Source organism: Anabrus simplex, chromosome 2, assembly GCF_040414725.1.
Source record: "Anabrus simplex isolate iqAnaSimp1 chromosome 2, ASM4041472v1, whole genome shotgun sequence".
Classification (NCBI taxonomy): Eukaryota; Metazoa; Arthropoda; class Insecta; order Orthoptera; family Tettigoniidae; genus Anabrus; species Anabrus simplex.
This window is the reverse complement of record NC_090266.1, coordinates 1041765756-1041792896: the sequence shown is the minus strand read 5'-3', so window position 1 is coordinate 1041792896 and position 27141 is coordinate 1041765756. Positions and strand designations below refer to the sequence as shown.

Genomic DNA, 27141 nt, shown 5'->3' with positions numbered 1-27141 from the left:
TAAGGCTCATAAATACGGGGTGAAGGTATTCAAACTATGTGATACAGACAGTTATACCTACACCACAAAAGTGTACTGCGGCAAAGGGACAACTGCTAACCCTGGACTACCACATGCTACAGCTGTTGTGATGGAACTTATGGATCCTTATTTAGACAGTGGATCAACTTTGTTCACAGACAATTTCTACACGTCAGTTGATTTGGCAAATAAACTCCTAGCTAGACGCACTCATCTGGTTGGTACCTTGCGGAAAAATAGAGTTGGGCTTCCACCAGGTCTAAACGAAAGAGTCAAGAAAGGAGAAATGGTTGCTAAGGAATCGCATAATGGCATCCTAGCACTGAAATGGATGGACAAGCGAGAGGTTTATATGCTCTCAACTAAGCACCAGTTAGATTTTGTATCTTCAGGAAAACGTGATAAGAGTAACACGGAAATTTTCAAACTATCCTTAGTTATTGACTACAACAAAGCAAAGCCTGGCATTGATGTATCTGATCAGATATCGTCCTATAATACATCTCTTCAGAAAACTGTCAGATGGTATCACAAGGTAGCGACGGAACTATTAATTGGAACGAGCTTGGTGAATTCATGGATTGCATACAGAAACTACCAAACAGTGCCAAAGCTGCAGAAAATGTCCATAACTACCTTCAAGGAGAAATGTGCTCTTGAACTAATGTGCTTGTCGGATGAAGTAGAAACACCTCGTCACAATCGTGGTATCCATCTCCTTGTGGAGACAGAAGAAACTGAAAAGGCTGGAGATTCCACACGGAAGAGAAGGAAAAACTGCAGCATATGCTACAAAGAGGCTAACGAATCTGGAGGTCGACAGGCTGCAAGGAAAGCGAAGAAAGTAATAACATATTGTAAACATTGCCCAGACAAAGCATTCTTATGCAAACCTCACTATGAGTTGGTTCACAAGTGATGTGTATCTTGTAAAAACTGTTATTCTTTCATATCATTTATACTATGCCATAAATTCAATGACTAGCATGATATCTCATCATCTGTATTGTTTTCTTTTGTAATTTTATCTTTCCTTGGAACAATGAAGCTCAATTGATCTAATAATAACCATTTCTTAAGTTATGTAACAATAGTATGTAAGAATAAAGCAATAATAGGCTCCAATCCACATTATTTTCCGTGCCATTAATAATTGAATTCTGATAGTTGCGTATGTCACCCCATAGGGGGTGACAAATGCCAGAGAAATTCCACCGTCTATTGCTCAATGCACAGCGTGCTGATAAAGGAATGGGCACCGCGCTGCACTCTATGAACACCTTACGTAAACTAGCAATGCAATACTGCAGCAAATGGTAGCGCTAGTTTTGCGCGACAGCCTAAAGTTCAGAGTCCTGGACACACTACCATGTCACCCCATGAGGGGTGACATCGTCTTCAAAGTGTTAATAATAATAATAATAATAATAATAATAATAATAATAATAGTAATAATAATAATAATAATACTCTTTATTGCCCACCCTAGTATATACCATCGGCTTACAGGCAATAAAGACAGGGAAACACACAGAAACAAAAATTTAAAAAAACAATATCTACTATATGTCTCTTAAAACTACTTAACTACATACTCTACTAATTTGGTGTCGCTGCACAGGCAGAGTTCCAGACCATGAGCTGCACCACCCTTCACTAAAACTAATATTCTACTAACTACAACTAACAAAAGGAAAAAAAGAGACAACTGGCTGTTCGCGGTATCCCCTGGTAATGAGGGACCCCCTTCCGCCCATGATACCGCTATCAGCCACACCCGTGGGTCAGATGTCATCCCCACCTAAACCTCGCAGGCAATGTGCTTCCCTCCCATACTTTGTGTGGCAAATCGCAGAGGTGGATATCAGACCGTCATGCCACTCATCACGCTCTTATCTACTGTCCCGCCTACTCATCTGAGTCGTCTTACATCACATTGCCTGCTCCCATCTTTGACTCTTCATTATCTCTACATGCGGACAAGCTTGTTTTTCTCACCTTAGGATGGGTCTTTCGCACCCCATCCTTCCAACTTATATCCCCCCTCCCTCCCTTTTCCAAATCTTTCCCTCTCTCTTCCTCACTTACACCTATTCATCTACCTTAAAGTAATTTATCCACTATATTTTCAACACTATGTCCTAGAGTTAATATTTTATATACCATTTAACAACACTGAACTTGTCAACAGTTCTACAGTTCCCTTATTCCTCACCGATCCTTCATCTTATTTACATCTCTTAGTCTAAAAAAAAAAACCCACTAATTACTTGCACATTTCTTTACATTACCAATTTCAATACACCTATTTATCTACCTTTTTGTAATTTATCCACCGTCGTTTACACCCTGCTTGTTTATTTCCATCCACTATGTCCTAGTGTTACTCTTTTACACATTTTTTTTTTCAACACAGAACTTGCCAACAGTTCAACAGTTCTCTTACTCATCACAGTCCTTTCCACTTATTTACATCTCTTAGTCTAAAAAACCACTCACTATTCTTCAATTCTTTCTTTTTTTTTTTTATTTTTTTTGCTACTTGCTTTACGTCGCACCGACACAGATAGGTCTTATGGCGACGATGGGACAGGGAAGGGCTAGGAGTGGGAAGGAAGCGGCCATGGCCTTAATTAAGGTACAGCCCCAGCATTTGCCTGGTGTGAAAATGGGAAACCACGGAAAACCATCTTCAGGGCTGCCGACAGTGGGGTTCGAACCTACTATCTCCCGAATACTGGATACTGGCCGCACTTAAGCGACTGCAGCTATCGAGCTTGGTCACAATTCTTTCTACCTTATAGTAACTTATCCATTATAGTTAACACATTGCTTACTTATTTTAACCCTATGTCCTAGAATTAATATTTTAAACACCTTTCAGCAACACTCAACTTGCCAACAGTTCTACAGTTCCTTTTTCATCTTATTTATGTCCCTTATTCTAAACAACCACTACTAATTACACATTTATAACACTTTTTCAACTCATCCTCGTCCTTATCTAACTATTTCAACTCTCTTCTTAATACTAATATCTACATCCCTTTTTTTGTCACTGTATTAACTGAAACATCACACATTCGTTAACGTAATACAATCTTCTTTCAATATCTACAATTTTATTTTTATTTTTATAATACATTCTTTTCCAGTATATTCAGTTATCCTCTTACTTCTTTAAATTTTTACATTATATATAATCCACTAGTTTTGCCTACATGTTTCCTTCCATTTTCTGAAACACCATTCTACCTATTATTCCCTTAATTTCTTTAAAAACCTATCTCTAGCCAAATTTAAATATTTTGATATATTTGTTCCATTTTCGCATTCTCTGCATAGCCATGACATCATCTTATAACCCTTTTCTACTTTTTCTGTCTCTTTCTTACTCAACACTTTCTTTTTCATCTCTTCTAACGCACTATATTGAGTAAATATATGTAGGTCCAACCATCCCTCCCCACATAAAATACATCTATCCTTATTTTCTCGACCTATCCATCCCCTATTTTTTGGAACTCCCATAATCCACCAGTACAAGTCTCTTGTACCCTTCCTACCCTCAAATTCGGTTCTTGGGTTCGTAGTTTCCACCAGTTTGTTTAATACTGATAGTGAGTCTCTTTCCCTACATTCCATTATTAAACTCTGTCTTTCTACATCAGCCATTCTCTTTTTCACCCTTCTCCATACCCATTCTTTCCTCTCTCCCCATCTCTCACACCCTTGTTCTCCTAACCCTAGCTTTCGTAATTTATTTTTGCACTTATTACAAGAGGTGTATAGGTTCCAGAAAAGTATGGAGAACGAAGAATACTGGGTGAATAAGTCCCCTCCCTTCCCTTCTTCCAATCTCATCCAATACTTCATCACCCTCTTTGCTATAGTAATGTCTATCGATTCTTTACATACTAATCTTGTCCCCATATTAGCAGTACAGTCTGGAACCCCTATCATAATCTTACTAAATTTTGCCACCACCCAGTTTAATTCATTTCTATTCTCCTCCAATCCCCACACTTCTACCCCATATAACATTTTTCCTTTAACCATTGATTGGAATAACATTCTCTGAATTTTGTACTTAATATCTGGGAATTTATTTTCTAATACCCCCACTACTGCAAGTGCTCCCCTCCCTTTAAGTTTGGCTCTTCTGATCTGATCCTTCCAGGTTCCATTGCTACTAATTATTACTCCTAAATACTCAATTTTTTTTTTCTGGTCTGATTTCTTCCTGTTCTACTGTCCAAAATTTCTTTCCTTTCTTGTCTTTCCTTTTCCTACATACCATTATCTGCATCTTCTGTACATTTATTCTAAGTGCCCATCTTCTAGTGTATTCCACAACCTCTTCTATCCTTTTTTTAAAATCCACTTGCTGTTAATGCCAAGATCAATAAATCGTCCGCGAATAGCAGTCCCGGTACCTCCCGTTTCCCTATCCAAGGACATTGCCAGCCCTCAGCTCCATGTCTGTCTAATATATTATTTATAAACAATAAAAATAATATCGGTGACAGCTTACAGCCTTGTCTCACACCCCTCTTCGATTCAATACCCTTACTCAATTCACCCCCCTGTAATTTAATCATCACCATCACTTCCTCATATACTCCTTCTATTGCCATCCTCATTTTCTTCGATAACCCCATGTCCCCTAATCCAGTAAATAACGCCTCCCTATTCACTGCGTTGAAGGCTTTCTCTAAATCTATTGCTGCTACTTATCTCATCCCTATTATCTTGACATACTTCGTAATTAAGGTATCCAAAATCCATACATTATCCACCATACCTCTCTCTTTTCTAAACCCATTTTGATACTCCGATATCCTTCCATACTTCTCTGCCCAATTTCTAATCCTATTGGCTAGAATTCCTGTATATACCTTCGACAGCGTGTCAAGGAGTGTTATTCCTCTGTAATTGTTTGGATCACTTCGACTCCCTTTATTCTTGTATATAGGACATAATACTCCTTTTCTCCATTTGCTAGGAAATTTCTCCGTTTCCCATATCTTGTTGAAAAATTTAACCAACACCTTCAACATCGATTCATTTGTCCCTACTTCCTTCCATACTCTGTTAGTAATACCGTTCGCCCCACCCGCTGCTTTCATTTTTACTTTACTTAAGACATTAATTACTTTCTGTCTTGTTATCTCTCCATCTAGTAGCTGTACTCCTACTTGTAATTCTCTTGGAATATAAGTCTTGCCCATGTCCCCATGCCAGTCTCTCCTCCAACCCAAAAGACTTGTAAAATAACCTACCCACTCATTTTCCTCTATGCTTGTTCCCTTGCCCGTAGGCCTAGTTCTCTTTAGCTTATTTATAGTTTCCCAAATCCTCTCAAATCTTTTCTCTTTGCAATATCTGTTCACTCTTTCTGCTTCCGCCTCTTTCCAGCATTTCTTTTTCTCGTTCAGTAACTTCTTGTAACCTCTTCTTAATTTATAATATTCCTCCCTTTTTTCTTGTTTCCCTCCTTTCTTAAACTCTGTTAGAGCTGACATAACTACCTCACGTCCCCTCTTACAGTCTTCATCAAACCACCCCGTGGCTCTGTTTTTGTCTCCCTCTTCTCTTATCTTCACTTTCTTTCACACCTTCCATACTGGGAGTTCTATTATTTTTATAACTTCATCTATGTCCCCTTCTTCCAGCGTCCTTTCACATTCTACCCTTATACTATCTCCCCTCTCACTTAACTCTAATCTCTAATCTCAATCGTAGTTTCATTCCAAATATACTTCCATCCCTCCTTATACCTCACCCTTTTTCCTACCCCTCTCTTCACTTCACCATTATCATCTCTTAATTTTATCCTAATGGGCATGTGATCTGTTGTCCCACATTCTACCACCTCAAAACTTATTATTTCCCTTAAAACTGTTTCCGTGCTTACTCCTATATCTACCACACTCCCTCCTTTCGATGTGATGAATGTCAATTCTCCCTTACTGTCTCCCTTCATCCATCCATTTAAGATATATAATTTTTCTATAGCACATAGCTCTAGCAACTTTACACCATAACTATTTATATCTGCTTCTTCTGTACCCTCTCACTTCGGTATCCTCCCTCCCATAATCTGGTACCCTATTACTCACTCTTGCATTCCAATCTCCTATTAATATCATTCCATCTTCCACATATAAACCTTTAATTTTGTTTATTTCTTCAATCAGTTCTTCAAAAAAATTTTATTTGCATAAACTGAATCCTTAGGATGATTGTACAATAGAGCTAGACAAATTGCCTCCTTCTCTTCACTTCCCATTTTAATTCTAAACCACACCACCCCTTCTACCTCATTCTGTATTCTTTCTACTCTCCCTACTATCTCATTTTTTATTAAAGCAGTTATCCCACCAGGGTTTCTTCCCATCCTCCCCATTTTTTTCTTTGTGACGTTGACTACTCTATACCCATCCCATTCTATTTCTACCCCTTTCCCTAACCAAGTCTCTACTAGGGCAATGATCTCAAACTCCTTTACTAATTTCTCTATTTCTTTATTCCCCAGCTTCCCCATCAACCCCTCAATATTCCACAACCCTATTGTCATATCTAGTTATTTATTCCCTCCCCCTCTCTGTTTTTGTGCTTCTTCACTTCCGCCCCTACTCCTTGCCATTCTTCCTTGCAAATCTTCTCCCTCTCTCTCCTCTTCTTCCTTTCTCTTGTCCTCCTTCCCTTTCTCCGTACCTACGCCTTTTTTCTTTCCCCATAAATCCTTCAAACTTATTGATCTTTCCTTATTTAGCACCTGTCTTCTCTCCATTTTACTTTCTGTATTCCTTTTACTCGGGGAGGACGAATCTTTACCCTGCTTCCTATTATCTTGATTTGCACTTTTCACTTCATTCCGCACCACTCGTGACACATTACTTACTTCCTCCACCTCTACATTGCGCTGACTCTTCAAGGTCTCTGCATTCTCGACCATCTGGTTGCTGGCACTGCTGTTCAGCTTTGTGCACCTGATATGATGTGGACTTCGCTCACTTCTGTAATATCACTCTCCTCTATGTCACTGCCACTTCTCCTTATGCCCTTCCTTGCTGCTCCCTCTGCCATCCAGGACTCCTTCTGCTGCTGTTGATGTTCCTCATCAAGTTTTTTTAACTGGCCCACCCCCCATATACGATTCCATCTGCCGTCTCCAACCACCAATTGTTGCCTTCTAATATATGCTTTAAGGCCTTGTTTTTTTGCATCTCTTAAATGTCTGTTCAGGATCCTGTTCTCCTCGATGGATTCCCTGTTCATCTCCCTTCTTATCCACACTTTCTCTCCTTTTAAATTGCTCGAATTTCTTATCACAATGTCAGCCATCAACGTGGATAATAATTTCACTCTGTTGGGCCTCCTTCCCTTAACTTTCCCCACACGATGCACATCGTCTATATCAACTTCACTAAAGTTGATCTTCATCCTATTCTGGACCACTTCCACCACCTTGTATACTAGTTCCACTTTTTCTTCTTCTTGGGCATCATATATAAAAATATTCTTTCTCACACTTTCTTGCACACCCCTCTCTACTAATCTCTTAGTTTCTCTCAGGTCCCGCTCCAAACTTCTTACTTTCTGTTTCAACAAGTCCAACTCATCTTTTTTACACCCTTCCTCTTCTAATATCTTCTTTACGTCTTCCTTAATACTCAGCTTTAGGTCCTTAAACTCCTTGGATAGCTCTCGGAACATTTCCCTTATTTGCTCCCCCTAACAAGCCTCTCTTATCATCTCTCTTATCGCTTCGAATTCTTCCCATCCAATGGAACCCACTGGACCTGGGCCAGGATTAACTTCCACTCCTCTTATTATCAAAAGCACCATCACCACCGCTGCCACTAGTAGAGTAGCCACCATCCTCCTTTTTTCACCCTTCAGCTCCATTCTTGTCTCCATTCTGCTTCCCTTTTTATAGTTCCAGCTACCAATCACCATCTTGTACTGTGTCAACGTATTACCCATTGTTCCGCGCTCCACTCAGCACATCCGCACTCCTTGCTGACTCAAAGATGACTTGCACTCAAGATTATATATGTACTAATGTCATTCCATACCATTTCTTCACCGGCAGCTTGGAACACCCCGTTTAGTTGAGCAGCTCATCTCTTTACTCCCAAGTCTTCCCAGCCCAAATTTTTTAACTTTTTTTGTAACACTACTCTGTTGTTGGAGATTGCCCAAGGAACTTGCAGGTAATCCGGCCGACGAGAACAATACACAGAAAGGCCGGCCCCACCCCACAAGCTGGCTGGGAGATCCCAGGTCATCTGAGTCAGTATCCCCTTCGTGGAAGTATGAAAAGGGGCTACCACGGGGCTGGCACGTAACAATACAATTTATAACACTAGACACTTAATTAATATTTGAAACCATTGCACACAATTAAGAGGTCTTTGTAAAGCATAATACAACAAGCATTACATTTGCCAACCTTATTCAAATGATATCATGCCAATATAAACGTAAGAAATTTGTGTTGACACAATTAATACTTGGTGACATAGAAATGAGAAAGAACCAAGTAAGTGATCACACAGTTTGGGTCACGTAGTTGTCAGCTTGCATTCGCAGATAGTGGATTTGAACCCCACTGTTGGCAGCCATGAAGATGGTTTTCCTTGCTTTCCCATTTTCACAGCAGGTAAATGCTGGGGCTGTACCTTAACTAAGGCCACAGTCACTTCCTTCCCACTCCTAATCTTATCACATCATTGGTGCGATGTAAAGCAAATTGTAAAAAATGGAAAAGATACTGTATATGACTAAGTGTCCATTTTCAGCTTTATGTCATTGGTAATGCATTCAAGAGAAGGTGAGGAATTCTTTTTTTATCAAGTGTAAAAGTATTAAACAACTGATATCAAGTGTATGCACAGTTTGGTGACTGAATTTCAGTGTGGAATTTCTGACCAAAACTGATCCATATCAGACAAGAGTATCTAATTATAAATCCTAGCTTTATCATAATTCCTGAAATGCTGCAAGTAAACTGTGAACAGACTTTAAAGTCAAACTTTGAATTATAGAACATTAAAACATTTGTTGGCAGGTATGGGTGAATGCAGCAGCTCAAAACTTCAATTCGTTTGGCATTGCATTTGGGTCTGTGATATCATTTGCCAGCTATAACCGCTTCCATAACCAGATTCTGGTGGATACACTTGCAGTTTCTATCATCAACGCCTTCACTAGCATTCTAGTGGGAATTTTTGCATTTGCTACAATTGGAAATATAGCAACAGAAATGGGCACTCAGGTCGAAGATGTTGTTTCTGATGGTAAGAAATTTTAAAGTATTTGAATAAATAAGCTAGTACTGTTTTGTGTTTATCCTTTATTTTGCTTGTCTTCAGGAATATATTATCACTGTTAAGTTTTTTTTGGAATTCAAACACGCCCGAAACAAAGCCAGCTAGTATGATATGGAAACATTGAGATTTCTACTGAGGAATTTCAAGGTCACTTAACCAGTGAAAAAGGTGACAGTGCTTGCCCCCACGTTGCAGCTTCCGTTTGTGCACAAATTGATAAGTATGGCTAGGAAGTAGTCAATCATTCACCATACAGTCCAGACCTTGCACCATCTTGACTTTCACCTCTTCGGAACACTGAAGATATTCCTAGGAGGGGCAAATGCTTTGGTTCAGATGAAGAAGTGAAATTGGTTGTTCACAGATAATATACTCCCAGGGAATGGAGTTATATGAACAAAGTATTTTTAACTTGATGTCATAGTGGGAGAAATGTCTGGAGAAACTTGGTTTGTATGTTGAAATGTAGGTAAAACCTGTAGTTTTCTATGCACAACATTTTGTTTTCCCTTCTCATTAAATAATTGTAAAAATGAATGTTGTGCATCACCCTTATATCTGCCCTAATATTTAAACCATAATATTTTGATATATTCTTGTACGGTACTGCACTTGTCTTTAGAATAGGTTTTTAGAGCATAAAATTCTGTTTATGTTGTCAAAATTTCATTTTCAGTATCAAGAGTTTCATGCAACATTAAAATAAAACTATCTGTTTCTTTCTACAGTGCATACACAAGGTAATTCTATGTCATCAGCTAATTGCTCTGAGCCACCCAACAGTTTTTCAGCAATTATCACAATACTGTTGATTTTATGGCAAAATTATTATTATAATTAATTTTAGGATAATTATGTTAATTAACCAGTAATCCCAAGTTTCATTGAAATAGGTCATGTCTAACCCAAACAGTTCCCTTGTAAGAGTCAGTATAGTAACCAGTTGTCCTAGAAAGTCTTTGAAATTAATTATCAGCAGCACTTTTTAAATGCCAGATGGTACTCTTAAATGTTGTCTATGGAAGTAGAATACTTCTCTCAAGTTCTAAATCTGATATGATGCATTATTATAAATTAGGAACTTAATTATAATATTGTAATTTGCTTCTTAGCCATATGACTTGTTGTATGTTCAGGTCCTGGTTTGGTGTTCATTGTATATCCTCAAGCCATGGCAAAGATGCCTGCTACCCAGCTCTGGGGTGTACTCTTCTTCTTCATGCTGCTGTGTCTCAGTCTGAACAGCCAGGTCAGTAGAAATCACACAAAAATATGTGTAGACTGAACATTTATTACTAGCTGTTTTGTTTAACTGTCCAGTAAAACTAAAAAGAATTGCATTTTTAATAACAAGGAAAGCAGTGAGTCTTATGGAACTCCATTATTAATAATAATAATGATGATGATGATGATGATGATGATGATGATGATGATGATGATGAAAATCCACAGCCTGCTTCCGGTCATTCGATCTGGTCAGGAATGGAATGAATGGAGCCCCCATCTAGCCAAAGCCTGTCGGACTCCTCTGGGGCAATGACAGATGAAATGAAATGATATTGAAGAGTCTTGCTGGAATGAAAGATGACAGGGAAAACCGGAGTACCCGGAAAAAGAACCTCTCCCACCTCCACTTTGCCAGCACAAATCTCACATGGAGTGACCAGTATTTGAATCATAGAACTCAGCGGTGAGAGGCCGATGTGCTGCCGCCTTAGCCACGGAGGCTACAATAATAGTAATAATAATAATAATAATAATAATAATAATAATAATAATAATAATAATAATAATAATAATAATAATAATCTATATATATATAAAATAACTTGTCCTGACTGACTGACTGACTGACTGATCATCGCCGAGCCAAAACTACTGGAGATAAAGAAATGAAATTTTGGGAATACATTCATATAAAGATGTAGGTGCTCGCTAAGAGAGGATTTTAGAGAATTCCATCGCTAAGGGGGTGAAAAGGGGGTGAAATTTTAAAATGAGCGTATTTATATCTCAAAACTTTAAAAGTTTACAGATGTAAAAAATTGGCATTTAGAATCTTCTTTAAAAATAAGGAAATACGTACTTTTTTGTTTTCGGAAAATCGCAATAGGAGGGGTAAAAAAGGGTGAAAAATGGTGAATGCCTTTAATCAGTATACCGGTACTTATATATCAAAAACTAAAGATAATACAGACCTGAAAATTGGTACTTTTGATCTCTTTTAAAAATAAAGAAACACGTATTTTTTATTTTTGGAATGTCCAATTAATGGTAGGGTGAAACGGGGGGTGAATTATTAAAATGAGTGTATTTATATCTCAAAACTTTGAAAGTTTACAGATGTAAAAATTGGTACTTAGAATCTTCATTCAAAATAAAGAAACATGTATATTTTGTTTTTGGAAAATCCCAGTAGGAAGGGTGGAAAGGGGTGAAAAAGGGTTGAATGCCTTTAATGAGGCTACTTATATTGGAGAACCTGAAGATATTACAGACCTGAAAATTGGTATTTGGGATCTACTTAAAAATAAAGAAACAGGTATTTTTTCGTTTTTGGAAAATCCAAATAATGGGGGGGGGGGGGCGAAAAGGGGGATGAATTTTTAAAATGAGTGTATCTACATCTTAAAACTTTAAAAGTTTACAGATGTAAAAATTGGTATTTAGAATCTCCTTTAAAAATAAAGGAACACTTTTTTTTGCTTTTGGAAAATTCAAATAGGGGGGGGGGGGTGAAAATGGGTTTAATTTTTAAAATGAGTGTATATACATATCAAAACTTTAAAAGTTTGCACATGTAAAAATTGATATTTAGAATCTGCTTTAAAAATAAAGGAACACTTATTTTTTTCTGTAAATCCCAATAGGAGGGGTTAAAAGGATGAATAATGGGTTGAATGCCTTTAATGAGGATACATATATCTCAGAAACTGAAGATATTACAGAATTGAAAATTCGTATATGGGATCTCCTTTAAAAATAAAGAAACACGTATATTTTTTTGTTTTTGGAAAATCCAATTAATGGCGGTTAAACAGGAGTGACAAATTGGGTGAAATTTTTGAAAGAACCTACAGAATATCTGAGAAACGTAGAATGTTACAGACGTAAAAAGTGGCATTTGTAATCTCCTGTAAATGTAAAGAAACATAGGTGATTTGTTTTTGGAAACTCCTCTTAAGGGGAACTAAAAGGGGGTGAAATTTTTAAATGAGAATTTATACAGTATATCTAAAAAAACTCAACATGTTACAGAAGTGAAAAATGGTATTTTTATCTGTATTAAAAATATAGAAACGTGTATTTTTAGTTTTCGGAAATACCACTTGGATGGGGGGGCGGTAAATGTGCCTGAAAATTGTGTTGAATTCTTTTAATTAGGCTACTGTTATCTCAAAAATGAAGATGTTACAGACGTGAAATTTGATATTTGGAATCTGCTTTAAAAGTAATGAAACACCTATTCTTGGAATGTCCAATGAATTGGGGGGGGGGGGAGGTGAAAGAATTTAAAATTAATTGACTTAATTGTATGAGAATACTTACATCTAATAAAAACTAAAGTTGTTAGGTCGTACAGACATGAAAATTGGTATTTGGTTCACCTTTAAAACAAGGAAAAACCTGTTTTGGGGGGGGGAATCATCTTGGGGGGCGGAAGTGAAAAGGAATTGAATTTCATTTCATGAGGACACAAAAATCAAAAACTGAAGAAGTTAGAGTCATGACACTTGGTATTTAGAAGATCCTTTACTATTAAAGAAAAGTATTTTTTGCCAGAATATTCACTTGGAGGGGGGGGGGGGGGGTTGTGAAGGGAAGTGAAAAGTAACTGAATTATTTTTATGGGGATACTTATATCTCAAAACTGAAGGTAATAGACGTGAACATTGGTGTTTGGAATCTCCTTTAAACATTAAGGAACACGCTTTCTTTTAGTTTTTTGGGGGGGGGGGTAAATAAACTTTAAAGGCAGTGGGGTGTAAAAGGAGGTGAGACCAATTTATTTTACTGTTCATAATGTATTTATAAGGAGCCTCCGTTTCTCAGGTGGCAGCGCCCCGGCCTCTCACAGCTGGGTTCCGTGGTTCAAATCCCGGTCTCTCCATGTGACATTCGTGCTGGACAAAACGGAGGCGGGACAGGTTTTTCTCTGGATACTCCGGTTTTCCCTCTCATCATTCATTCCAGCAACACTGTCCAATATAATTTCATTTCATTTGTCATTCATTAATCATTGCCCCCAGAGGAGTGCGGCAGGTTTCGGCAACCAGCACAATTCCAATTGTCGCCGCTAGATGGGGGCTTTATTCATTCCATTCCTGACCCTGTCGAATGACTGGAAACAGGCTGTAGATTTTCGATGTACTTATTCTGATCATAACCGATCATTTTTAATTTTTCCTGGGTTCGTTTTCAAGAGCCATCTTTTCCTTTGGAGAACGTTCTTAGATTACAGTAGATTCTCCTGGCCTATAAATAAAAATTTAAACACATTTGAAATAAACGATAGGAATGAGATTGCCCGTCCAATTGTTCACCTCTGTAATAAGGTCAATAATGCATGGAAGTATGTCATTCGTATCGCCAGAAATCCCGCACACTTGCCTATGTGCGACAATGGTGCTGGTCATACTGTCATTTGTGACAATGGCAGCAGATGTAATTTACCGACAAGTAGAGGTCTTGCATCTTGCTATCGGGTCCAGAACATATAATAATAATAATAATAATAATAATAATAATAATAATAATAATAATAATAATAATAATAATAATAATAATAATAATAATAATAATAATAATATTAATAATAATAATAATAATAATAATAATTTTCTGGACCGTCGTCAAATGTGCGGACCGCGCTGGAAACGGTTCCTGGATGGGTAATGACTAAGAATGCAGTCCGGCCGAGGGTTCAGTATCGCCAAGGCACCCAAGACGACACCACGCTGGATCTCCTGAAGGATTTGATCCATATTTAAAATGCTTATAGGAAAAGATGGCAGAGATTTAGGGACCCAACTGACCAGGTGGAATACCTGGACCTAGCCCGGGAAGTACGAAATCGATTGCTGGAAAGAAAGATTGAAAAATGGGAGGAAACTTGCCGTAATCTATTAGAAAACAAATCAGATCGCGAATTTTGGCGGATTCTCTCAGAAAAAGAGTCAGATCGCGAATTTCGGCGGATTATATATAAAAAAATAAGCATTCATTTCTAAATTTCAGTATAATACCGTAGCGAAGCACGGGTTTCTTGCTAGTAATAATAATAATTTTTCAATGTCACCATCCCATGTTCATATGGCTCCTTGACTGAATGGTCAGTATTGAAGCCTGAAGTTCATAGGGTCCCGGGTTTGATTCCTGGCTGGGTCAGGTATTTTAACTGCGACTGGTTAATTCTTCCGACTTAGGTACATGATGTTTGTATTTGTCCCTACACAAACCTCTTTATACACACACAACACACCACACTACAAACTACCACAGAAACACACATTAGTGAATACATCCTTCCACATAGGGTTGGCATCAGGAAGGACATCCAGCCATAAAATGGGACCAAATCCACATGTGCGGCACAGTTCTCACCCGCGACTCCACCGAGATGTGGGAAAAGAAACAGAAGAAAATGCTCAAATACGTTAGCCTCGTGTCGGTATATTTAATGGCATATTAAGGAACTTCTGCAGGAAAAGAAGAAGTATTACTGTTATTGATTTTATGTCCCACTAACTACTTTTACGGTTTTCAGAGATGCAGAGATGCTGGAATTACCACCCGCAGAAGTTCTTTAATGTGCCATTAAATCTACCAACACGTGGCTGACGTATTTGAGCAGCTTCAAATACCACCTGACTGAGCCAAGATCGAACCTGCCAAGTTAGGCTCTGAAGGCCAGCACTCTACCGCCTGAGCTACTCAGCCTGGCATAAAAAAAAAAAATAAATAAAATAAAAATAAAAATAAAATAAAAATAAATAAAAAAGAAGAAGAAGAAGGTAGCATCCCATGATCAGACCACTCAAACTCAGTTTGAGACTTGGGTGGGTGTTTTAATGCTGGATGATTTTTCGCTGCCTCATGTTAGTCTCGGTGAAAATTTCACCCAAATTTGCTAGATTTTGAGCCCAGGACATTCAGTTCGGAAGTTGAGTGGCTAGATCACTGTACTAGCACCACATCTAATAATAATGACCACTAACCACAGTAATACGTATTAAAACTTTGTATGCTGCTGAATGCTACGCCCTCACTCACCAAGGAGATAGAGGGGCGCCAAATTAAAGAGAAGAAATTTCTAAGAAAGATCCTTGGCCAATGTCAAAATCCTGAGAGCAAAAATTGCCTGAGGCCAAATGCAGAGCTGTACTCTAAATTTGAAAAGCTCTCACTTGTTAAGATGAAGCACAGTCTTATGTATTATGGTCATTTGTCTTGAATGCTTAACAGCAGAATATCTCAAAGACTTCCTGACCTTCTAATGTTTTGGAAATTTACTCCTCCATGGGGCAACTGCACTGAAGGAAGATCCAACTGGTGTCTCTGGGACACTGGTGCAAGAAAGAAATAAGATCAAGAGCTGGGTACACGGGTTAAAGGATTTTTTGGAAAGAGTGAGAGGACTACCTGGTGCAAAGTGTTCCGAAGAAGGAAGAACTGCATTCTCCATCAAGATGAAGGAGCACTGGAAGTCCAAAAAGGCTGACAAGTGTTAACCGTGGTCTTAAGATGCTGAAATAATAATAATAATAATAATAATAATAATAATAATAATAATAATATGGCCTCGGCTACCATGTGCAGTCATTTTAATTTGATGCCATCTGGCTGTTTGCTTGTCAATTTCAATGTTCCATATTACTCTAGGCTTACTAGATGTCATAGTAAACCTTGGCCATCTATGGCTGAGTTTTAATGAGTTTTGTTGGGTGAACACCAAATGTGTCACCAGAGATGTTTTACATGCCGACATTGTATGACATGGAGTGGCGAATGGAATCCTTCCAGCATGCAGACCAGCTTTTCCTGGAATTTGGCATGGTAACAGGCTTTCTCAATCCTCAAATGTTGCTCAACAAGTACACAGATACAACTATGAGGTGCTGGCTGGGTTCACAGTGACAAGATCAAAGCGATAGGGCATAGGACAGTAAAATAGTTTCCTGACTCTTTCATGGTTTGTATTATCATAGTACTAGGAGGAGACCACATCAGCAGGGTCTGAAAAATCAATCATAATAGAGAGATTTATTATTATCAAGTGTATTGTTAAATCAAGTGGCATTTTACATTTGATTAATAGAATTAATGCCAAATCAGAATATTTTATCATCTTAGGGGGTAATTTTTGTACAGAGATTTCACTGTAATAAGTAATATTTAAAAATCATAAAACAACAATTATGTTAATATTCTTGTGTAGTAATACAGTGCGGATGGTGTATTTTAAAATTTTAAAATCAGAAATTTAGCATTTTTGGCGTTTGTACATTTGTAATTATGAATAAAGGCATAGTTCTGTAATTAAGTTAATTTCTGTTATCTAGGTAGTGTATTTTGATAATATTAATGTGATAATCAAATTTCATTTGCATAGAGCTAATAAATAGTAAGGTAAAAAATGGGTAAGTATAAGAATGTACATTCATTTTAAACCGATATAAGCTAAAGCATCACAGAATCTTAAATTAATATTAATGTAAAATAAAATAATGAAAGGAAATTATATAAAATTAACTGATCATGAATGAGTTGAAGGAAATCATACAACATACCTGAACATTTTGTTCTGCCATTCACATTCTCCTATCATTTACAATTAGCTTGTATTTATTAAAGTATCTTTCAACGTGTAGAATTGTAGTAGGATCCCAAATACATTACAGGGCTACTTGGGCAAATTCTGGGCATTTGAGCTTAACAGCCAACAAGACTGCTCAAACTCCTCTGTTTAAATTTCCAGAAGAATAAAAAACAGTCATCATTCACTTCACTTGTCCGGCTCCCACCGGGTTGGGATGTATATGGCACGTTTCCATCTTTCTCTATCTAACTACCATTGTTCCTCCTTAACTGTGTTCCAGTCCAGGTTTCTTCCAATTATACTATTGTCGACCATTTTCAACCACCTTAGTGTGGGTCTCCCTCTTGCCTTCCCTTCTGTTGGGTCTCCATCATCTGCTTTAGCATCCTTTCTTCTTCCATTCCTTTAATATGTCCAAACCATCTAAATTTATTCCTCTCCATTCTGTTGTAGAACTTTTCCACTCGAATTTCCTTCCTGACATCCTCGTTTCTTACTCTGTCCTTTCTTGTGTTTTCTATGAAACGTCTTAAAAATGTAATTTCACTGGCCTGGATTTTATTCTCCTTCTTTTTGGCAGTGTCCAAGTTTCCGCTGCATATGTCAGTATTGTGTAGTAGTACGTCATATACGTCACCTCATTACACTTCGTTGGTATTTCCTCCACACCAGGTTTCTCACACTCTGATAGAATTCATTTCCCTGTAATATCCTTTCACTTATCTCCATGTCCCACTCTGAATCCTGGTAACAGTTTGCTTCCCTAGTATTTAGCTCTCCACAGTGTCAAGGTTTTGTCCTTTTATTTTCATAATTCCTTTCCCTTCTCTTTCTCCTCTTGTCGGCACCATTGTCTTACTCTTTTCCATAAGATTCAACAAGGCTCATCTTTAAGAATTGTAAATACGAGGACGGTTTGAAAAGTTCTCGGAATCACCGCTAGATGTCGGTGCTAGAGCAACGAGGTTCCCGCGCAATAATCACACATCCTTTGTGAGTGAACACGTGCCGTGTCAGTGCTCTAGCCGCAGGAGTGTCGTAGTGACGACACTTTGTTGTTGTTACCACATGGTGATTTGTGACAATGGGAAAAACTGAGATTCGAGCAGTGATTAAATACTTTGTAAAGAAAGGTATGAAAGCAAAAGAAATTCATGCCGACTTTCAGAACACACTGGACGACTATGCTCCTTCATTTTCAACTCTTGCCAAGTGGACCAGCGAGTTTAAATTTGGTCGAGAGAGCTTGGATGATCATCCGCGTAGTGGAAGGCCAAAAAGTGTTACGACCCCAGAATTTATCGCAAAAGTGCATAAAATGGTCATGGAGGATCGTCGACTGAAAGTGCGGGAGATTGCTGAAGCTGTAGGGATGTCTTCTGAATGGGTATATTATATTTTATCCGAAGAATTGGGTATGAGAAAACTATCCACTAGATGGGTGCCGCAGCTCTTGACATTGGACAATAAACGCACCAGATTGGAAATGTCCGAACAAAGTCTGGCCCGTTTTCAGTGCAACCAACAAGATTTTTTGCACCGGTTTGTGACTACAGATGAAACTTGGGTCCACTACTATACTCCAGAGACAAAACAGCAGTCAAAGCAGTGGAAACATGCTGATTCACCACCACCAAATAAAGCAAAGGCAGTGCGTTCGGCCTCAGTTTTCTGGGATGCAAAAGGCATTCTGCTGATAGATTATCTTCCTACTTGCCAAACAATTATGGGGAAATACTATGCAAACCTTGTAGACCAACTACAGGAAAAGATTTGCGAAACAAGGCCTGGTTTGGCAAGGAAAAAGGTCATCCTTCATCAGGACAACGCTCCGCCGCACACAAGTGCTATTGCCATGGCAAAACTTCATGAACTGGGGTACGAATTGTTGCCGCATCCACCTTATTCACCTGATTTGGCACCATCAGACTTTCATCTATTCCCCAATCTGAAAATTTTCCTCGGTGGATGGAGATTTTCTACAAGGGAAGAACTGACAGCCGAATTGGAGAGGTATTTTGCAGGCCTGGAGGAATCTCAATTTTGAGATGGGATCAAGGCATTGGAACATTGCTGGACCAAATGCATTAGTCTAGAGGGAGACTATGTTGAAAAATAAAAGCAGTTCCACCGAGGTAAGATACTGAATTCTAGTACATTCCGAGTACTTTTCAAACCACCTACGTACATTCAAATATCTCGGAATGATTTTCCAGACAACTGAGACTACATTTACAGTTCACATAAAGAAAGGACTCTGGCAGCAATAACCGCAATAAACGACGTGGATCATCTTAGGCGACCATCAATCAAAACAGCCTTGAAACTTTTCCGTCTAAAAATTACACCAATTGTGACCTATGACATTGAAATCATATGGACCTCCCTGAAAAAGAAAGACCTAAGAGAGAAAGGGTGAAAGCAATTTTCCTTAAAAGAGCACTATGTGTATCTAAACACATGCCCTTAAGACTTGTAAATGAACTGATTAGAGAACTTTTCTTCATTGAGGACCTACGACATACATTACAATCTACAAAAGAATATTAAGAGCTGTTACAGTAATTAAAATCAAAGAAGACAGATATTTGGAGTGACGTTTATATAACGGATGCAATGATAGCAGACAATTTGTGTCAAAGTTGCTTCGATATCAAGCATACAGTGACTCGTGCAGCGGCCCATACTTTCCATCATAATGCATGGGTTGTACCTAGTTTTCACGAACCGAACCATGATTGTATGTGTCAATGGTGTGAAAAATTTTGTGGTTGTTACCATGCCCTAGAGTGCCCGAAGAGGCTTTGTTCTCTTACAAAGCTTTGTAGTGAATAAGTTTATATTCTTTTGCATTGTGTGTTTTTCCATTTAATAATATTCAACAATCTCATTCAACATGTCGAGTTGCCCTTGTACTTTCTCTCTATGTGCTCCCCACACCACAATACCATTCGCAGCTTCCTGTCCCCATATTTTACCTTTGTCTCCTTCACAACTTCATCCATAATCATAATGAATAATGGTGGTGACAGCACACTTCCTTGTCATAGTCCAACCACTCTGTCCACCCCACATATGTCTGAACACTGCTGCAACAATTTTTGTACATTGCTTGCACATATTCTATCATTTATCTTCCAAATCGTTTCTGTTGCATTACTTCCATGCCTTTGCTCTAGGTACCATACGCGCACCTTTTAGCGATACATGGATACCCTAGTGCTGAATAGGTCGACCTCGGGTATCTTCGAGATTCGTATTGGCAACCTTTGAAACACAAACTATGAATCGCTTATGCATCGCTGTGTGATATCTGGCGTACACTTTACGTACTAGTACTGTTGTTGTTTACACAGCAAAGCCAAACTATAGAATTCATGCTGGGAACAAGATTCGCATCGAGAAATGTTATATAAAGTGTGTATGACACAGTTGTTGGCTTAAGATAATAAAGGTTCAGAAAATTCATATCGATCGATCATATTATCGATTCAATTCAGATTTCATTTTCATTCAGTTGGCAGTATAACCAGAACCGTGAGAGCTCCCTCCTTCCTCCACCCCCGTACAAAGAAATATCGCTAAAAGGTGTGCGGACTATACACTATCGTAAGCCTTTTCTGATTCAAGGAATGTCATCATGTTATCTCTTCCATGTTCCTAATATTTCTCCATTAACTGCCTCATACTGAAAACGGGGGTCTAGTGTTTATCCTCCATTTCAAAAACCATATTGCTCTTCTTGTAAATTGTACTTCCGCCTTTCTCTTTACTAGTATTCTTTCATGTAATTTTGCTACCTGAAATACAATTGTGATTCCTCAGTTATTATCACATATCTTCTTGTCTCCCTTCATAAATAAATGTATTATTACTCCTTTACTCCAGCAATTTGGTATCAATTTTTTTTCCAAATGGATCTAAATAGACCAGTGGGTCCTGCTGCTGTTATCATTTCCACGCACAATTCATCCAGTCCCACAGCTTTTCCCACTTCCATTCATTCGACAGTAGTTTCCACTTCTTCCATTGTGATTTTACCCTCTACTTTCATCATCTCTTCTACACCCCTTCTCACATTCAGGAGTAAATCAAAGTAATCCAACTTTTCATTATCTCTTTTGGTTGTGTTATTATCTCTCATTTTCCTCTTTCACCTGCTTTGTGTAGACTTTTTCTGTTTACTCATCCACCCAAATCCATTGGTGACCTTAGGGAATCAGATTATTTACTGCCTCCCAGCACTCAGTGTTCAAGCGCTGGCTGTCCAGTCCACTCCTTACTGTAGCGGGGTAACCAGCCACACAGAATTTAAAAAAAAGTATGATTTGAAAAAAAAAAGTCTCTCACATTTAGTATTACATTTTCTTGTGTTTTGAAAACACATTCAATTTTGGTTTAAAGATTGTGAAAAATTAAAATACAAAAGTACAGTGTGAACCTCAGTCGCCGTGCCATGTCTGGGTGAGCTGCCTAAAACATATATCTTGCCCAGTGGTCATGCTCTCAGCTGGTCTGTGGTAAATTACTGTACAGCATAAAACATGATTGCTTCTGATACAGCTGTAACTGAATGGTTTAGCACATTTTTTGGCTTCTAAATTAAGCATTGAACAGCGTAATTTTGTATGCTGTGAATTCTTAAAGCACAAATCTGCTAGGAGAGTGATAAGATAAATCCATGAATAATTTCCTGGAGCACAAATACAAATGCATTACAGAAGTTTTTTTTTTTTTTTTTTTTTTTTGCTAGGGGCTTTACGTCGCACCGCATTACAGAAGTAAGAATACTGTGAATAAATTCAAAACTTTGGGTTCAAAGCTAAACAAAATGAGTTCAACAACCAATTGTCTTAACTAACAAAAATATTCAGGATATTTGTGAAAGACTTGAACAATTACCCAAAAAATCTTGAAGGAAAGTGAGGTTTCATACTCTTCTGCTTAGCAGGCAACAAGAAAACTGAAATTTAATCCGTACAAATTCACAGAAGTTCAAAGTTTAAGACCGAGAGATCAGACTGCAAGAAAATATTGCAATTGGTTCTTTCAGTCTTTTAACGGTGGATAAGACCTATCTGTGTGGTGCGACGTAAAGCCGCTAGCGAAAAAAAAAAAAAAAAAAAGTTAGCGGTGGTGAATTCAATCCTGAATTAGTGCTGTTATCTGATGAGGCATGGGTTCATTTGCATGGATGTGTAAATTTGCAAAATAACTGGTATTGGTCACCTGAGAACCAAACAATAATTCATGAAACTCCACTTCATGAATTTAAAACACGTGTTTGGTGCACTATCAGTTCTAAAAGAATTATAGGGATAATTTTTTTAAAAGACACCATATATTCTGACTGATACTTAGAATTAATACTGAATGAGTTCTATTCTCAACCAACTGAACAGGAAAGGTTGCTCTTGATATTTCCAGAAGACAGGATTACAGCACATACCACTCCTAAATCAAGGAATATAGTGTGTGATTTTTTCAGAACGAAATAATTAGTGCAGGTTTATGGTTGGTTCACTCTGTCGATCTAACACCTTGCGACTTCTATTTATGGCATAGTTTGAAAGTTAAAGTGTATAGAAGTAACAAGAAGGATCGAAAAATGCATTTCGTATTGAAATTTTGAAGATTCATAACACTAAATTGCAGAAAGTGAATCCAGTTTCTTCTCATGCTACAAAACTGTCTACAGGCTGAGGGAGAACATTTTCAACACTTACTGTAATGGGGTAAGTTTGTTTCTCTCTCTGTTTTCAGTCTGATTAGTCATTCATCAAAATTGATAGGTTTTCTACAGGCATATAGAAATAATGTGACAGTTTCTGCGATTCACAACTAAGTATCTTGTTTAACAACACATGATATTCAGGAAGGACAACAATACTTGTGGGACTCACCCTGTACAAGCCTTTATATTTCACGCAGTATCGCTATTGTGAAAAATCATCACCCCTATCTATAACAGACATATAAGATATTTAGTACGTTATTCAGCCACACAACCACAAAGTACCCATTGTCCCACTTAGGCCTCTTGGAAATCTGGTCACCTTGCAGAGGATATATCAGATTTGGTTCTGTGCAACTTTTGTTTGTTCTGAAAAGCAAAGTGCAATTAAAATGATGTTATATTAAAACGATGAGGCTTTTACCAAAAAGTTTACCAAGCACATCGTTAAGCCCATATCGGTGGGTTGCTTGTTAACCATTTCTAATGCATTTTATCCCCTACTAAATGGTAAGGAAAGAGGAGGGCTCTGGAATAGAAGAATACATATTTTTCAAAAGGTCAGTCTCTTTGAATAGCAAGTATCTTGTGCTGTACTTGGAATATATTTTATTAACTCCCCTTCCTATAAACAAATATTTGCCCCAATTTGTCCTCTTGAATTCCAGCTTTATCTTCATAATGTGATCTTTCCTACTTTTAAAGACACCGCTCAAACTACTACGTCTACTTATGTCATTCCACACCATCTCTCCACTGACAGCTCTACATTGCATACAGATTTCTAAATGAAGTAGTGTACACGTTGTGAATAAGATTTTATTAGCGTTACTGGAGAAACGTGACAGGAAGGTTGCCATACGTTGTTTCTCATATGAAGACCATTTTAGGAAGTTTTTATTATATTGGCAGGCATTCGTGCCTGTTGCCAGTCACAATCGAGTTGGGGAATTTTCATTATGATGGCAGGTCCCCTTTCTTACTGCCAGTCACAACTGAGTTGGGCATTTTTCATTATAATGGCATAAAGAGAGTCAACAGAATCAAAGAAGAGAACAAAAGAAGACGATACACCAAGGCTAATACCAACTAAAATTAAACAATGGTGACTGGGCGAGTTGGCCGTGTGGTTATGGTCACGCAGCTGTGAGCTTGCATCCGGGAGATAGTGGGTTCAAACCCCGCTGTCGGCGGCCCTGAAGATGGTTTTCCGCGGTTTCCCATTTTCACACCAGGCAAATGCTGGGGCTGTACCTTACTTAAGGCCACGGCCGCTTCCTTCCCACTTTTAGGCCAATCCCATCATCGCCATAAGACTTATCTGTGCCAGTGAGATGTAAAACAAATAGCAAAAAAGAAAAAAAACTACGATGTCAGTATTCTTGTAAGAATACAATATTAACAGACTGGAATGTCACAGTTAAAAGCAATGCTCACATACAGAATGCTTGAAAAATTCAAAATGACACAGTTTCTCACTCTTCATGATCAGTACTGTACTACATTGCCATTCAAACCGTGCAAACTTCCACAACTGGAATACCAGCCACAAACAGCGCTGAACACTTCTCTGCCGCTGTCCGTTTAGTGAGCGATCTCACCATTTCTATAAAAGTAACATATAACATATTAGGGACAGAATACGTGGAATACTGTGATGAACCAATGTGTCACACAACAGTAGTTATCAGACCATGCATGAACCAGAGGAATGGCATGCTAAGAAAAGAAAGCTACCTAACTGCCCAGTTACTTCCCGCCAATATTTAGGTAGGCTGTTCTACTCGGGTAGCTAACTCCCTTAGCTTACGCAGCAATAATGCTGTCTGTCGGACTGAGCAGCACTAATAGAGATAAAGCACATCACAACAAACAATAACCAATGCAATGTTATTGTTAGTTAGTTTTATAGGCTTCCAGTATTGTAGGCTTTCTCATTTAGTTTTCTTCAGACTCTCCGAAATCAGGATATCCAATATAAAGGAAGTCCTTTCTCCTTTCATGACTTGTTCTTGTCTTATTCTTCAAGCAATCATTCCTTCCTGAATTTTTCCCTCATTTTAATAGTCACCTTCACAATTATTCTTGTCGATATGGGCTGATGGGCATGCGGCTTTTAACCTTAAGACAATCATGACAGAAACCACCACCATCGCCAGTTAACACGATTGAACAACATCTCCATCTTAACTGTTTTCAGTGTTGATATGGACTAAGCAACAAAAATCTAAGTTCAAATTCAATATGTAGTGCAACATATTTTATTTCTCATCTAATTTTGATTGCCAAAAATTGGAATTTTGTTTCGGATATCTTTGAATATTCCTGTTTCATCTCGTAGAGTTTCATTAATTTCCCATAGGTGGCAGCGCAATAACTAGCCTTCGAAATGGCATCTGTAACAGGTGCGTACCAAACAGGGAGCAGTTATTGAGTTTATCTTGGCGGAAAACCAGGGCATCACAGATATTCATAGGCACTTTCAGAATATCTACGGAGACCTGGCAGTGGACAAAAACATGGTGAGGCATTGGGCGAGGCATGTTTCATCATCACAGCAAGGTCGAGCAAACCTGTCTGATCTCTCGCGTGCCGGCCAGCAGCACACAGCTGTGACACCTGCAAAGTTGGAACGTGCGGATACCCTTATTCAAGATGATCAACGGATCATAGTCAGACACCTCGCTGCTGAACTTGACGTCTCTGTCGGTAGTGCTGACACACTAATCCACCAGTTGTGGTATTCAAAGCTTTGTTCCTGCTGAGTTCCTTGACACCTACTGGAAGACCATAAAGAGCAAAGAAGAAACATCTGTGCGGAATTGCTTGCTTGTTATGAGGCTGAAGGTGACAATTTCTTGTCAAACATTGTCACAATACCAGTATAGTTAGTCTGTTATTGGTCATTATAAATTTTCCAGCTAACCCACTCCCGGCCACCAGTGTGTTAAGTTGGGCTCTTCAGTTGGTAAATAGCACACCTGCCAAGATGCATGGTTAGTGCAAACCGTGGAGGCCACTGCATAGGCTACTTGGAGCCACCAACAGTGCCAGTGCACTATGAAAGACTTTGTCTCATTTTAAAAAATTGATGCCTGCCTGGCCATTAGATGATAAAGATGGGAATCAACATCTTTGTCATCAAACATTGTCACAAGTGATAAAACATCGATTCATCACTTCCAACTGGAAACAAAATGGCAATCCATGAAGTGGCACCACACCAACTCTCCAACAAAGAAAAAGTTCAAAACTGTACCCTCAGGTGGTAAAGTCATGGCTACAGTCTTCTGGAACTCTGAAAGGGTTATTCTGTTTGATGTCCTCCCTCTTGGTGAAATGATCAACTCTGAAGTGTATTGTGCTACTCTAAGGAAATTGGAAAAACAACTTCAGCATGTTCGTAGCCACAAAAATTTAAACAAACTTCTCCTTCTCCATGACAGTGCAAGACTTCACACAAGTCTGCGCACTCAACAGGTGCTCATAAACTCCAGTGGACTGTTCTTCCTCATCCACGAACCTGCTACTCAGGCGTAGCAGGGGGAGAGGTGATACTCCCACGTGGCGCGTCCCAGGTGGCGGATAGGGGGGTCCTAACCGGCTTGCCGGCGGACTTGGGGGAAATAAAATACCTCTCGCAGACCAAACACACACCCCGTGTGGGCGGGGGAGGCTGACGAATAATACACCCACGGTATCCCCTGCCTGTCGTGAGAGGCGACTAAAAGGAGCGACCAAGGAATGATTGTATTAGAACCATGAAACTACTTTTGATTAGTACCAACACGCGCGGAACACCATTGGTCACTTTTACTTGCGAGTAGTACCACTCTGTTAGGTTCTCTATAGTTTTGTGATTCGTAGCACTCGAGTGGGGTTCAGTGTGGGTTTCCAGTACCCGTGAGTCGTGCCCATGTGTGCAACACCACAGGTCTGTGAGTTGTACCCGTGTGAGCGACACCACGCGTCTGGGCGTAGCCTTTGAGTTGTACCACTATACGAGCGACACCGTAGGTCTGCGTTACCAGTGATTAGTACCCACTCTGTAGGAACACCACGGGAATACCGGCGCCCGTGATTAGTACACGTAGGTGAGGAACCTCATCGGTTTGTGTTGGCTATGAGTGGCGCCATTGTGTGAGAAACACCATAGGTCTGCGTTACCTTTACGATGTACAATACTTGTGAGTAGTACCTTAATGTTTGGAACACCGTGAGTTTAC

At 38.7% G+C, this 27141-nt stretch overlaps 1 protein-coding gene across 1 annotated transcript in view; it reads left to right on the top strand.

Annotated features, from left to right (window-relative positions):
* The window catches only part of LOC136864678 (sodium- and chloride-dependent GABA transporter ine), a 584214-nt gene that overhangs the window by 517331 nt on the left and 39742 nt on the right, over window positions 1–27141 (top strand). Inside the window, exons 7-8 of the mRNA XM_067141988.2 lie at window positions 9101–9329; window positions 10499–10611. Coding sequence (XP_066998089.2) covers window positions 9101–9329; window positions 10499–10611 — 342 coding nt within the window. The remainder of the gene's footprint in view (window positions 1–9100; window positions 9330–10498; window positions 10612–27141) is intronic.